At 33.8% G+C, this 15185-nt stretch overlaps 1 protein-coding gene across 8 annotated transcripts in view; it reads right to left on the bottom strand.

Annotated features, from left to right (window-relative positions):
- Positions 1 to 1338: 1338 nt before the first annotated feature.
- Positions 1339 to 15185, bottom strand: part of LOC129278581 (muscleblind-like protein 1) — a 52945-nt gene continuing 39098 nt past the window's right edge. For 4 of the 8 annotated variants that reach the window (XM_064111127.1, XM_064111123.1, XM_064111125.1 and 1 more), the window contains exons 8-9: positions 14754 to 14841; positions 1339 to 6730 (exon numbers count right to left, since the gene is read on the bottom strand). In XM_064111127.1, coding sequence (XP_063967197.1) covers positions 6189 to 6730; positions 14754 to 14841 — 630 coding nt within the window. In that variant the 3' untranslated portion in view covers positions 1339 to 6188. Of the gene's footprint in view, positions 6731 to 6893; positions 11875 to 14753; positions 14842 to 15185 lie in introns of those variants that run through there. The other 4 variants (XM_064111124.1, XM_064111126.1, XM_064111128.1 and 1 more) reach the window with 2 other exon arrangements.

The raw sequence follows: 15185 nt of genomic DNA, 5'->3' as shown, positions 1-15185 counted from the left end.
ATTAACACCATGATTCTTATTAAAAAATTCAAAAGGAAAAAAAGTCATATCTCACATAAAAATATATCCTCCAAAATTTAAATCCAGTTCATGACTTATGAATTTTATGATACAAAAATTGAATCTCGCTATACAGATCAGGGTAAAAAATCAGAATATTGAATTACATCAGTGTGATTAAGTACAAGATTTAAACAAGTCAATAATCAAGTTATGAAAATTTGAAAAATAAAATATTTCAACAGTATTTCAAACTGACTGAAGAGTTACTAATAATGATACTACTACATGTACAAAAATTCAGAGTTCTCGTATATGTAAGTGAGATCTATACACTAAACTACCACTAGTGCTGTTACTTCGGTGACACAATCACTGATTTATATATTCAATGGGAACATTTTCTTTTTTTAAAGGACTGTTAATTTGCCAACATTTCACAATAATCAATGCCGATTACAACAGTTTGAAAATCTATGTTTGACTCTCAAAATGTTTGCTCTGGAAAATTACCCCCACCATTATTGGTGTCATTTGAATACCGACTCAATAACCCATAATTAACCAGAATCAAAGTTCATTCTGTGAAATTTATAAATGCTTGTTGTGATTTATGACTATATTTCATTATTGTTAAGTTTCCATGACAACCATTCCATAGTACTGTTCTTCTTCCTAGATGTTTCTTCCTCTCGTTTCCTTGGGAAATATAACAATCTCCTTCCTGCTTGCAAAATTTCAGATGTCAATCAAGAAAATAACTTCAAAACTTTTGGCACAGTTGATCGATAACCATAATAATTTTATGATTTAATTTTTTTTTTCAAAAGTAGAATTATGATGAATTTCTCTTAAAGTCACTTTGACATCACAAAGGTTTACCTATCTGGAATCCCACATGTATTACACTTTTAAATTACCAACATGAAATGAACTACTCTACACCAACCTATCCATAATTCCCTATTAAGGTTAAGCAAACCTGTTTTCATTGTAAAAGGGGTTCTTTGACGATTCAGGCAAAAGCAGCAATAGCAGCAGCAGCAGAAACTACAGGGTGTTACAAAAATGTGCCACACTTGTGTCAACACACAACTTGGACATCACAACAGACACAAGATATAGAGGGTCACCATAGCTAAGACGTGATCTCATCGATCGCGCAAATGGCATTCCTCTTTAAAAAAACATTCAGGTTCATGATTGAATAGGATATTGAAGACCCTTCTACCACTTTATCAGCTTTCCAGCAAGTTTTGTTTTAATTCATTTCCATTTCCAAGAGGTAATTTAACAGAAGCCCTTTATTACCGCATGCTTGCGCTGATTTTTTTGTTTGCATCCTAAGTTTTCTTTTTGTTTTTTAAAGACTGGTCTTGGACCCATGCGCTAGCATACAATACTGAGGTTTACTCCTTCCTCTTCATCTCATATAAAATGATGTACTACAAGAAAGTTGGTCTTGAAATTGGAAAATATCCATTCCTCTCCCCCATTCCCCCTCAGCGATGATCAGAGTTTGAGACGCAATGAGGGAGAGAATCGATCAGACTCTTTGTAACTCCTACTTTCCTAAAACATCGCTAAAATTTGGTTCTTTTTTGTGGAATAGTATTTTCCTGTATTCACAATTGATTTTTTTTAGTCTCTCTGAGACTTGTACATAATGAATCAAAAAACTTTCAGATTTCATATACAATGTAAACATCACACATTAAAGACATCATATCTAGTATTCATAAAACTTCTTTAAAAGATACAACTTACAATAAGGATAACTACCATCATGATACAAATAACAATGTTTCTTATTATCATACAATAGATTTACCATTTAATAGACTACATAAACAGGATAATAATAGTGTGTTCTCACTACAGAATGGAAAAAAATAAAGACCAAGTGCTTTTCACAAAGGTTTGACCCTTTTTAACCTCTGACCTCATGTCAAAAGTCAATTCCTGTAAACAAGGTGATAAATGGGGTCCAAAGTGCACCATCTCTGCTAATACTCATGTTCAATAGCCATCTTGGGGTGAAGACGATAACATCAAATCACGCTTCAATTTCATTTCATTGTATACATAAATATGTGGCATAGAGCAATGTATTATGGGTATAGTTTGCTTTCTCTTTTCATCTTCTTTTCCTTTACTTTTCAATTACACCATGGTTTGAGGAAAAGCTTCAAATTTGTGTCATCTTCCCCAACAGCAATGTATGAAAATATCTCCACAAATATTGAACACTTTAAATGCATTAATTTCTTCTCTTTTTTTTGCATCAATTCTTCGTCCCACTTCCTTCATTCTCTTCCCATTTTCTCTACATAGTGCTAGTGCATAATATGGCTCATATATTATCATCTCTTCCAACCCCAAGACACTATATAACATGTCATCCTATTGGCCAATCACCTACATGTAAAATTCCTATTAAATGTACATCGACTTGTCAGAATTCAACAAAACTTTTGAAAAGGTATGAGCTATATTGAATTTCATATAGGAAAAAAAATCACAATATTTTCTATACACACTAAGGGGAAATGTCAAAAATAAAAAACTTACACACAAAAATCAAAATTTTCCAATAAGAAGAGGAAATGACCAAAAGAAAAGGAAACTAAAAAATACCATCTCACAAAATGTACAATATTTTTGGAGAAAAAGAAATGAATCAGTGGAAATACAATTTCAATGACAACAAAATCATCTAAAAAAAATCACTCAAGATTAGTTGTTCACTAAAAGAATATAAAAAGTCAACCATGTTTTCTTATAAACAGTACTTAAAATATAGAATCACAAATCTATTCGTAGGATAAAATATCCATTTAACAGCTAACATTTCAGACACTGATAATTTCAGTTTGAACATTTTTTTATATACTTTTTTTGTGGGTTTTCCTATTTTTTTTGTCAAACATTTTTTTGTTTTCATCATCACTTTGAAATTTCTGAGTACTTTGGTATGATTTAACTCTGATATACATACAAGCATTTGCGTACTAGACTTTCAAAGCTACATATTATATGCTAATAAACTTCTCTATTGCCATACGGACCTCCCGTCCTATATGCTACATATATCCAAAGTGTTACCATATATCAGCAATTGCGCCCAATTTAAACAACAGGCACATTAATCTATGAATACATTATGCTCTGCACCATGACTAGAGCAATTTTGGTTTTCACAAAAAAACCTTTGCGTAGAACAGTGCATCATGAAATGACATACATAACCATTATGTATGTACATTTTGCTTCCATAAAAATATTAACAATAATAAGTAGTTCTATTGGATTGAGCTTAGGTTGACAAAAAGAGTCACTGACTGACAAGGACTTTTCTTGGATAAATTGTTAAAATGGGTGAAATGTATAAGAAAGAAAATGAGGAGTACAACAACTGCAATTTATTATTATTATCATTATGAATGAAATATTAAAATGACCTTTGTCCGATACCAGACAAATGTTAAAATTCATGTTTGCATTAAAACAAAAAAAAAACAATTGAATTAAAAATTGTTTTAAATCATATTAAAGAGATCACTGGCAATCTTCTTCCATATCAGATAAGATGAGTTGGTAAATGGGGGAATATTATTCATTGCAAATTAATGTTTTCTGAGGAGGAAATAATAAAACACATATGAATCAAGACTTCCTGGAATGTTAGAGGAACTGTAAAAAGAAAATTCGAAAGGAAAAAAAAATGAGACCAGACTTTGTCTGCTTTGGGGGGACAAGGGGGATATGCCTCCATTGCATTTTGGAAAATGATCTTCAAGCACAAAACAAAGTTGGGTTATGAAAGCGATATTTTGTTTGAAAAGCTCATTTCATTGAACGCCTTTTGGATTTTGGGGGGGATTTTTAAGCAAAGCAAGTCATTTCATAAAACAAAGCTTAGAACTACTTTGTATGCATTCAAGCATAAGCTGCAAGCTTTGAGCAAACATTTTTTTTTATATATATAATTCAATACCAAATTCAAGGCCTTGGTCTACTGATCCAACATGCACACCCACATCACTTTAACCTGAATTGAAAATGATTATCTAAGCCAGTTATTATATTCAAGCATTATATGTACCACAAATGCATTAGCATAGGAAGATCATGACTTGTATTTACCTTATTTCTTATCTAATTGTCTCATCTAGGATACCTTAAGGCAAACAAATTGCTCCAGTGCAGCGGGTGCATTATTTCAGGTTATTCAGCAATAAAAAAAATATGGTACATTTTTAAACAATCTCTGACTGGTTTAGTTTGGCAAGATCTTTAAAATTTTAGAGTATTAAGTACAAATTACAATGTGAATAAAAAGAAGATGTAATTTCTGTGCATCTTTTTTGTAAGTAAAGTGCAAGCGGTAATGTAAGGAAAATAAAACAATAAAAATATGGATTGTCTGTACTTCTGTGCAATAAGTATACATTGATTGATTAAACAAGGCAGACTGTCACTTTTAAAATGACAGAGAATATGCCAAACATGATATCTATTATCATATATATTTACAAAAAAAATAGTAATGAGTTGTACCATTGTAAACATGTTTATGTAATTCAAGATTACCATCGCAAAAAAGTTTCAATACGATAAAAAAATGATACATCATTTATGTACAATATCACTTTATTTACAATTATCATTGTTGGAAATAGGAGAGCGATTTCAGCGATTATGAGATAATTGTTGATACAAGGGGTGAGTTGATAATATTCAATATCAAATTGTGAGATGCAAATCCTGATTGGCAATTTGAAAAAAAAATGGCAAATCAAATAACATTATTGTTGTAATCAAATATCTCAATTAAAAAACTCTGTATTTTCTTCTTCTATTGAAAAGGGACTTTTAGGACAAAGAGAGTTAAAAAACCAGTTTCTGACTCAACAGCGAGAATTCTTTCAATTTTCAAAGGAAACAGAATAGTTGTTTAACAACCCACACAACACCGCATCTATCAATACCCATCTACCAGTAGTCCTACTTCTATCATTTCTAAGCAATTTATCTTCAATCAAAGCTCAAAGTAGGAGCAAGCTTGCTCATTGACATGCACATTTCATCCCTAACCACTAGCTGTCACCTACATTTACGATTCCAGTCATTCATTGGACTAAAGCGAAATCAAACATCAATGCTTTTTGATTTTCAGCTTGGATGCAGCTTTCATGGAAGCAAGTATTCGGCAAGCCATTTTGATTACACAGACGCAATCATAATGATTGCTTGCAACATTTAGATTGCAAAATAGGCTCTCAAGGATGGTATTCGAGCATGAGTGCAGTTTGGATTTCGTTTCCAAAACTTTGATGAATGCAAACATATAAATGGACAAGCAAGCTCTAACTTTATATATATATAACCTTCGAAGGTGCAAACACATACAGCCTTTTACCATCACATCGATGTTACATGCCCCGTTTAACAAGCCTTCCTAAACATTCAACAGCTATGATGATGATGATATACGAGCAAAATTTGTGTGTAAATAAGATGTGATATAATGCCAGGCAAAAGAAAACATACAGCATGGAACACAACACATGGGACTATACAAAGAAAAGGGTGACAGAAAGAGAGGGGTGTGTACAGAGGATAGTTCTATCAAATAATAATAGAAGTGAAACAGGGATGTATCTTTTGAATATCCGTCTCAGAAATTCTTCTGATTATCATAAGTGTATGAGGGTGTATTAAGTGCAGTATTATATCAAGAGTAATCACAATAAGGGAATATTTAAGTTATGTTCATAAATAAGAATATTTAGTAATATGTTATTTCTCTTTACAAATTTTAATATATTTTTTTATATAGGAAGATATAACTAAAATGTTGAGGATAGGATATAAACTTTTTTCACCAATTCATCTGTAACTGCATTAAAATTATCAACAGGAATATAGAGAAAAAGAGATGAACAGGATTTAAAAGAGAAGTAGAATAACAATTTTAAAATTCAAATGTAGACAGGGGGATTTAGAATCTAACAAAAAAGAACAAGGATAATGGTTTCCCAGATTTTGGAATGATTGTGTAGAACAAAAGAAAAGAACAGAAAAGGAATTGATTGTCTAATTTTGATCATGCTTAACAGCTTTTATACTCATTCTCCTGAGTCTACTTCATCTACGTTTTTGATCTTTTGTCTTTTTTTTTCTTTTTAAGGCAAGACTTGTGCCGGGTAGCCATTGCTTAAAGCTATGGGCATGACTGTGGATGCGGGATGTTGGTGATGATGGTGGTGGTGGTGGAGGTATGGGTTGGTTGCAGCGTTGGCCGCGGCGGCTGCAGCAGCCGCCGCAGCCGAAGCCGCTGAGAAAGGGAGAGGTTGCGGCTGAAGTGGTTGTGGCGGCAAGACATTGGCGGCAGCGGTAGCGGCAGCAGCAGGAGCACTAGCATTTGTTGTAGCGGCGGCGGCTGTGCTGTTGATGGTGCCCGTGGGCGTGCTGGAAGCCGTGTAGTGGGGACCAGGAGGGGCTGCCGTGCTACCAGCCATGTAGGTGTTTGCTGATGAGGAGGAGGAGGAGCAAGCAGAAGATGCAGAGGAAGAGGTTGCCATGGTAACGTGCGTAGTAGCAGTAGTAGTAGTAGAAGCAGGAGGATGAGTAGGAGCGTGATAGTACTTGCAGGTGGCGCGGAGGCATTTCCCCCGTACCGCATCACGGCACATCGTGACCTTCCCGTCCACTACTTCTATATAATCTGTGAGAAATGGAGGAACGAATAGCTAATTATCACCACAATCTAATCATGAAGCAAGTTATGGGCATGATGGTATCTCTAAAGGGGGAAAAAGAGGAATCTCAACTAAATGGTACAGAATGGGTGCAAAACGATGATTTTTTTTGCATTTTTTTTTTCTTTTGCATTAACTCTAATGACGGATTGCTGCAAAGCAAAATGAAAAGATACATTCACTACAAACACATAGGATGATCATATTAAAAAATGGGATATAATCAGTATCCTAAAAAATATATTATTGTCCCAAGGAGATGAGAATGACAAGTTTAAAGTTTCTCACAACAAGCCAGGAATTGTTTTTTAACTTTTATGCATTACTTGATGACAAAGAATTTGCAATATAAAACATTGGAATTGGAATTAATCATGAATTGAAATAAATACAAATTCCAAATGCTAAAAAGAATGGAAGAAGACATGCCAGAATCAATCTTAAAATTCTTCTGAGGGAGGAATACTCGTGCTTCAGTGCTGTGAAGTGAAGAAATGGATTAAATATCAAGGTATAAGATGATTATTCATGTATTCTAGTGAGGTCTTGTCACAGATGGATAAATAATGAATTGGTAAGGTCATTAAATATAAATATATTAAAAAGACACACAAAGGTTCCATAGCAATTACCCAGGGTGCTTTTCATATTCAAATGAGAAATTAGCATAATTACATATTCTTTCATTCAATTTTCAAATGTCATCAACCATAAAACAGAGAGCTGCTCGATTTTGTTTAACATAAATTTAAGAAACTTTGTCAAAGAAAGAGTCAACTTCTCTGAATCTTGATAAATATCTAAAATTGACAAATGTAGTCAACAGGTTTTGTGGGGATTTTGAAGAATAAAACCCAGGCAATAAGTTAAGGAACCTTTGCGAATACAAAGCTGAAAACTTAAATAACCTTTAGATATTATATTTAACATATTATGATTGATCATTATGAATATAATCATGATTAGGAATAAATCGCTTCAGTGGTTAGTGCAGAAACTAAACAAAATACAGTCACACAAACGGGAGTTAATTTGACGGCATTGATTTAAAGTACACAACAAAAACATTACAAGGTACAACAAAATCCTCAACCTGCACACGAATCATGGCAGAAAATAATAAAAAGAAAATTATACAAATGAATAGAGAGGAATAAAATTGTTTTCTTGGTAAAAACACAGTCAGAACAGCTGCGATGAAGGAAGAGAAAGAAAAATCTAAAAGAATATATTTGGCAAATACAAACAGTGATGTCCCAAATATCCAATACAGAGCTCCGTTAATACATTGCAAATCTACTGCCCCTCCCACCCCCCCTCACCTCATTGCAGCTACTATTTACACAAATGCACGTTAATAAACCGCTGCTTTGCCCATGCTTGCTTCCAACATGAATGGCCACTAGATGATAAATTTAACCCATTAATAATCCATTTATCATATATGTTTTGAAATATTTCATTGACATCACACATTTAAAGTCTACAGTGACAAGTTGCTGTATATATTTTTTTCTCATTCTTGGAACAATAATAAACTAATTTGGATAAATTGTCATACAATATCTCAAACAGTTCATGCTATCTAGTTAAAAATCAATTCAGGCTAATCTATTAATGAGTCTTCCTTTTAAAATCCTTATTTGGCACAGTCATAATACAATAATGGACACTTTAAAAGGCATATCCTATTAACAAACAATATTAATTCCTACTTCTTAACATTTTATATCAAAAACTCTACAACATGTTAAATACTGGTCCAACAACACCACATTTACAAATGATCTGTTTGGTTACCAACACAGATAAACATTCAGCAAAAAAAAATATTCAGAGTTTCTTTATATTTCAGATCAATATTTCCAGGCTATTTCAGATCTATAGCTACTTAGTAATGTCATGGCCAACAAACCTTTGATGTTGGGACTTTTACATTTCTGTTACATTTTAGTTACTATCACAAGTTTTGCATATGCATCTGACTGATATGGTTATCAAAACATACATTGTTTCTTCGAGCTTTTAAACATCAGTCATAGATTTATCAACAACAGATTGTTTAATGGGGATCTTGCCATCATATTTTTGTTAAAACGAAAGCTCTGTAAGTTAAGTGTGTCCATGGCAAGATTTTTTCAATCGATTTTTTTTATTCACAGGGCTGAAACATAAAACCATTTTCAAATGAGTTCAAATGAGTCTTTACAATCTCTATATAAATATATGTTGTGTTTTAATCATTCATTTAAAATGGTGAATATTTAGCAAGACATTGTTCTAACATACCACAATTATTTACCTTAACATACTAAACAATAGAAGGTACTATATCTTGCTGTTGTTTATTCTCAAGAATATATTTTTTTCATTTTGAGACTAATTAGATACAAATGAAATAATATTCAAAAACTTTGATGACTGGGATAAGACTATAAGCAGCATTTCCTTGCATAAAACTGTCTGTTTACAGTGAGGGTGAAAATAACATTACTCAGTAACAAAATAAGAATGGCAAATTGTAAGTAAATTTGAAATGCGCACATTTTTTTCTGTTTTATCTATTTCATGCACATATGCTTGTAGTCATGCAAAGCAATTTTCCAAATAAAAAGCTGTGATATAAAAAACAAAAAAAATCAGCATTGTTCTTCAAACCACTTTCAAATGCGTGTTTATGTTTTTGCGAGCGTGACTGCTGTTTTCATTTATGCTTAATGCAGGCAAACAATAATTGATTTCAAAGAATGTTTAGAATACTGTGCTTTTAAAAATCATCTTCATAAACCTCAACAGAAATTGGTCCATCATTTTTGAAAGTGACAATAATAAATCACCCATAGCTTAAGATAATATGTATTTTCCCATCTGCATGGGAACCATTCATCTACCAAACCAATTTTCATGATGCCAAATTTTTTACTTTGTGTCGCAGAAACACTGCAGTTGCATTATGGTTGAAGGAGGAAAGCTATACATTTTGCTGCACGGTATCTGCAAAGTTTTAAAACAAATCATTCAGCATTTTTCTTTCTAAAGCAGCTACCAGCCGAGGCCAAATATGATAGCGCTACATTTCTGTTAAATACTGACATCCATATTCATTGAAATACTTGAAATACTTTGCATAAATACCAATACAGAATTTTGAATGACATCATCTTCAACAAAGTATGAAATATTATATCACACACTTTAAATCTTTCTTCCTTGTAATACCACAGTTTGGCTGCATGCTTATTCAGGTTATTAGCTGAACACGAACTGGGGTGTAAAAAAAATCTCCCTTTCCAACAATCTTTGAGAAGAGAGCTTGTAGTAGATACATGTACTAAGAATAATACCTTGTTTCGTTCATACATACAGTATAATAATCAGACAGACCCAAGTCTTGACAAAGTAAACACAGGACAGGTATGAAAGATTCATCAGACAATGACCATATTACATGACCCTAATGTAAAACAGAATTTTAAAATGTCACACATCTCGTGGCTATGAATTCGTTGTGTCTATCTGGTGGTTTATGTCTTCCAGACGAAGCAGATGGGACGACGATTCATCCAAACTATTTCCCATCCGCAAGCCTGATAAGAGACTAAGATTAGAAAGGAATACAGTATCTCTGATTCTTCTCTTTCTCTCTCCCTCTCTTTGTCTCTGGAAGCGCTGACATCATTTGGTTTGTTTCATCTTTGCTTTTTTCAAAGAAATTCCTATTTCATCTCTGAGAAGGGAACGAACCGTCTTGGTTACCCTTGTAAAGTTAGTTTCTGATGATGGTGCTCAGTATCACTGCGTATATGAAAGCACCACACGAAATGGAGAGATACTTTGGTTTAAAAGACTTCCCGTCTCAATGAATATATCTGTAATCTTTCGTTCCCATTGAAAATCTGTTTCAATCTGTTTGGAACCGCGGCTGAGGATATGATGAACAGCACAGAGTGTCCGTTTAACAGGTGGGTTTCACCGAGTCTGTCCTCGTAATCGATGTCCAATGCATGGCTTTCAAGTTCTCATCAGTTGCCGTGACAACTGAAATTCTCTCCTTGACATACAAGTAACCAAGGTAACTAAAAACCATCACGACATGAATATATGTATAAGGTGATGAAATGAAGATGGTGTACTAAGATCCATGTTCTATCCAGTTCCGCTCGTCTCCTCGATGCAGCTTTCTAGAGTTTGTCGGAGTGGTCAAATCCACTCCTTATTTGGCACGGTAATAACGAGATGACAATCAGAACGGACGGCAAATTCAGTTTCTCACCAAGAATTACTAAAATCTATTAAAAAAACTCTTTCTCCACTGCCAGATTTGTCCTTTTTAGTTTCTGCTCAATCTTGCTTCCAGTGTCCATTTCAACCTTGGCACTTGATCATCACAATTGCACTTAATGTATTTTTTCATTATCTTGTTTTCCATTTGGTAACATGAAAAAATCAGAAGCTGCTATATAAAGTGCATCACTTTCAATTCAAACCTATTCATCTCCATGGTAACAAACAAACAAAAATATAGAATAAGACAGAGATAAATACATTCAGCAACAGTAGCTCCCGAATCATTGACCAGGCTAAAACTTTGTTACTTGTAACACTTGTCTTTCTTTCAATATATGACTTTCCTATATCTTTCATACATTATCTCTTTACATCATAAGCCATCCTGGCATCTACAAAGAATCCTTATTTCTTACACTTCTTCTTAAAGAAGAAAAAAAAATAACAATGACATTAACATGTTTTTTGGAATGAAATACTTTGCACTCGTCTTAAAAACATCATCCCAAGATGGAATTCACTTCCATCAAAAATCCTACGACAAACTTTGGACTACTTTTAAGGTTGTTCCGCAATGTGACATCGTGGAACAACCTGGCTCTACATTTTTTTTGGCTGGTGGCATCTTTGGAGCAATTCTGTTGTCAAATACTGGAGATCCCCTGTGGGGGAAGGTTGGGCAGCTGTACCGCTGGTGATACCATGGCTGCCAGCGCAGACGATGCGGGCGGCGGATGGTAGAATTTACATCGTTGCCGCGTGCATCTGTTCTGAACTGCGTAGCGACATAAGGTGACTTTGCCGTCTATGATTTCAACGTAATCTATTGGGACCGGACGGAATTTTACGCAGACAGGAAGGGATGGGAAGGAGAGAAGTAACAACAAGTCGTAGAGATTAATCAAAACAGAAATCAACTCAAAACAGAATAGACAATCCAATAAACTGAATGAGAAATAACAACTAGTTTGAAAAGATATGAAAAAGGAAAAATAAAATGTGAAATCATATCATAAACAAAAGATAGTTTGTTACACAAGTCTTACTTAAAAATAGAACAAAACAAGAAATATTAAAGATACATGAAGAGGCGAAGATTAAAATTGACATGAAAATATCTTAGAAGGATTATTTACAAATGGTATGTAGCCTACTCATTAAATGAAAAAGTAAATAAATATTAGGTTCTAACGTAGAGAGAGATATGAATTTTGAAATATCACCAAAAAATAAAAAGTTAAAAATTGAGAGTTACAAATATTAAATGAATCCAACTGCGCAGGAAAAAATTGTCATTATAACTCTCAATGTAAAGATTAAGTTGATTGAAAAGAAGGATAGGAAAGGCTGTAGTGGAATGAACAATTTAAACTGAATTTGGAAAGCCTCCATTCCATTTGTTTATGAGATATTTTCATCTTGAAAACAGTAGAATTTATATACTTGTATAGAAAGAGAAGAAAGGGACAAAGGACACAAAAAGACACTCCATTGTGCTAAAATGCACATAACAACATAATCACAACAACACAATACACACAAGGTTTAAGAAACAAATTTAGAGGAAAGAATTTAAACATAATTTAAGATAAAATCAATAGTAAATGATAAACAACCGTTTGAACACTAAACACTGTCAGTTACAAAGTATTTTTTGGGGTTAGGTAATGTGGCGTTAATGATACATGATTAATTTCTAATTTTTCTTATAAACAATAAGGAATAAGTATTTGATCAGAATTTTTCCTGAATGGATCTGTGTGTTGAGTTTTGATGACTGAGGGTGCGTTTATCCGCCACTTTTTTACCCTAGAATCATGATTTGAATCATGATTCAAATCATGATTCTGCAGAATCACGATTGCGTTTAGTCGAAATTGAATATAATCATGATTAGAATCACAAACATGAAACACGAAAAAAGGGGCGTTTGGAAAGACGTTTCTGCAGAATCACGTACGAAAATGTTCGAATAAACGATATCGTGATTACAATCATGATTATATGACCTCACTGTTGTGTCGGGCTACTTTCGGTTTGACTCTTGCCAAGCTCAAGGCGCTCTATATGCTCATTGTATGTACATGACTATGTACTATGAATTCATTTCTTGTCATGTTCAAGTTCTGTGTTGGTCATCGCATCGTCCACTACTTTTAATTTTTTGGTCATGTCTTCAACTTCAAGTTCTAGTAATGAATTAACTGGACAGACAATGATCTCAGTTGTTGTTGAGTATACAGTATCAATATCAAATTGGATTTACGCTGAAATTCACTTCCGAACACCATTTTGGATAAACTAACAAGATGAATAGAAGCATATGGACCCTTTATGATAGAAGTAAACAAAATGAGGTATAGACTGAATTCTGATGGAAGCAAAAGAATTTTCGAGAGCCGAAACACGTGCGAAAAACTTCCTCTGTCAAACTGCGCACTAGTGATGCGCACTGGATTGGCCCGAATCTGAGGAGAAACAGCACTGGAATGAAGGTCGTCTAAACGCTGATTCTGTGATATTGTGATTCATGTTTGTGTTTTGAATCATGATTCAAATCATGATTCTGGCTTGAGGTCGCATAAACGCAGCCTGATTCCGTCAAATGTTTGATCTAAGAATGTTGTACTGGTAATCAAAATAAAGTCTCCTGATGTTTGCCATTCCAAACTAGTACAAAAATGGGTACATGACAGAATGATAGGACGTATGTGTCACCCATTTTTAGTAAACATGATATTACTTAACATTCCCTCATGGTAGAAAAAATACTCGATAGGGAGTGGCGATGTGCACACTACACATGTGAACCTGAGTGAAAATATATTCTTTCATAATTACATGTAGCAAGTTTCCTATGGGTTAAGAGTATTATGTATGTAAAAATGCTAATCTTATGATGACATTTATCATTATTCTCCCCAATGAAGTAAGATGATTGAAAATCTGAGAAATGACTGTTTTGCTATGAATATTGCATCTGGTCAAACTGCCCCGTATGGTCCTTAGTATGAACATGCGTTCTTTTGTGAGTTGCTTCTGCTCAATTCGCCTTGAGAATATATATTAATTTACATAGCCCTTAGTATGAAAATGTCTTCATTTATGAGTTTTATCTGGTCAAAATGCCTCAATAATACATATTAACTAATATACATGTAGCCCTTCGTATGAATGTCTTCTTTATGAGTTTTACCTAGTCAAACGACCTCAAGAATACAAATTAATTAATGAATATTTTATCTTTTATGAGTTGTATTTGGTCAAAATACTGTGAGAATATGCATCATGATTAATTAATATAGCCCTTAGTATGAATATGTGTTAATGCGATCATGCACTGGTACTAGTAACCCTATGATAACAACAGAGGTGTCGATGACAAGACCAAAGGTGTAAACCTATGGCAACACAAGAGGTGTACACCAATGGTAATACCAGGTGTAAATCTATGGTAACACCAGAGGTGTAAACATATGATAAGACCAAAGGTGTAAACCTATGGTAACACCAGAGGTATAATTCTATGAAAACACCAGAGGTATAAAGCTATGAAAACACCAAAGGTATAAACCTATAGATAAAAACACCAGAGGTATAAACCTACATGTTAAGACCAGAGGTTTCAATTTATGAAAAAAGGGTGTAAACCTATGACACCAGAGGTGTAAACCTATGATAAGACCAGAGGTGTCGACCTACCTTCTGTAACGTGAGCATACTTGCAACTTGGTCTTTTGCAGCTACCTGACTTGAAGTCTCTACAGACTGGAATGGTCTCATTAGACTGCTGCAGGGAGGAACGAAGGAGTGAAGTGATAGATAGAACATAGGAAAGGACAGAGTGAAAGGAATCAGATTGTGAAGAAAAATAATGAGGTAGGCAAATATGTAAGAAGAAAGGATACAATAGCAGTGAATGATATAAAGTTTAAAGAAATAGGAAATGAGGTGAAAAAGGGAGAAAAAATTGTTGTTTAAGAACATGCTAATGATTACAACTCCTCTGTATTTTAAACAGTTAAAGTAATGATGCACAAAGTGTATTTTTCCATGAGTCAAAAAAAATAAAACGGTATATGGAATGACATTGGAAGACAATTTGTTGTTCCATAACTCATGGACAACTCATTT

This window comes from Lytechinus pictus, chromosome 16 (assembly GCF_037042905.1).
Source record: "Lytechinus pictus isolate F3 Inbred chromosome 16, Lp3.0, whole genome shotgun sequence".
Taxonomy (NCBI): Eukaryota; Metazoa; Echinodermata; class Echinoidea; order Temnopleuroida; family Toxopneustidae; genus Lytechinus; species Lytechinus pictus.
This window is presented reverse-complemented; position numbering and strand designations above follow the sequence as displayed.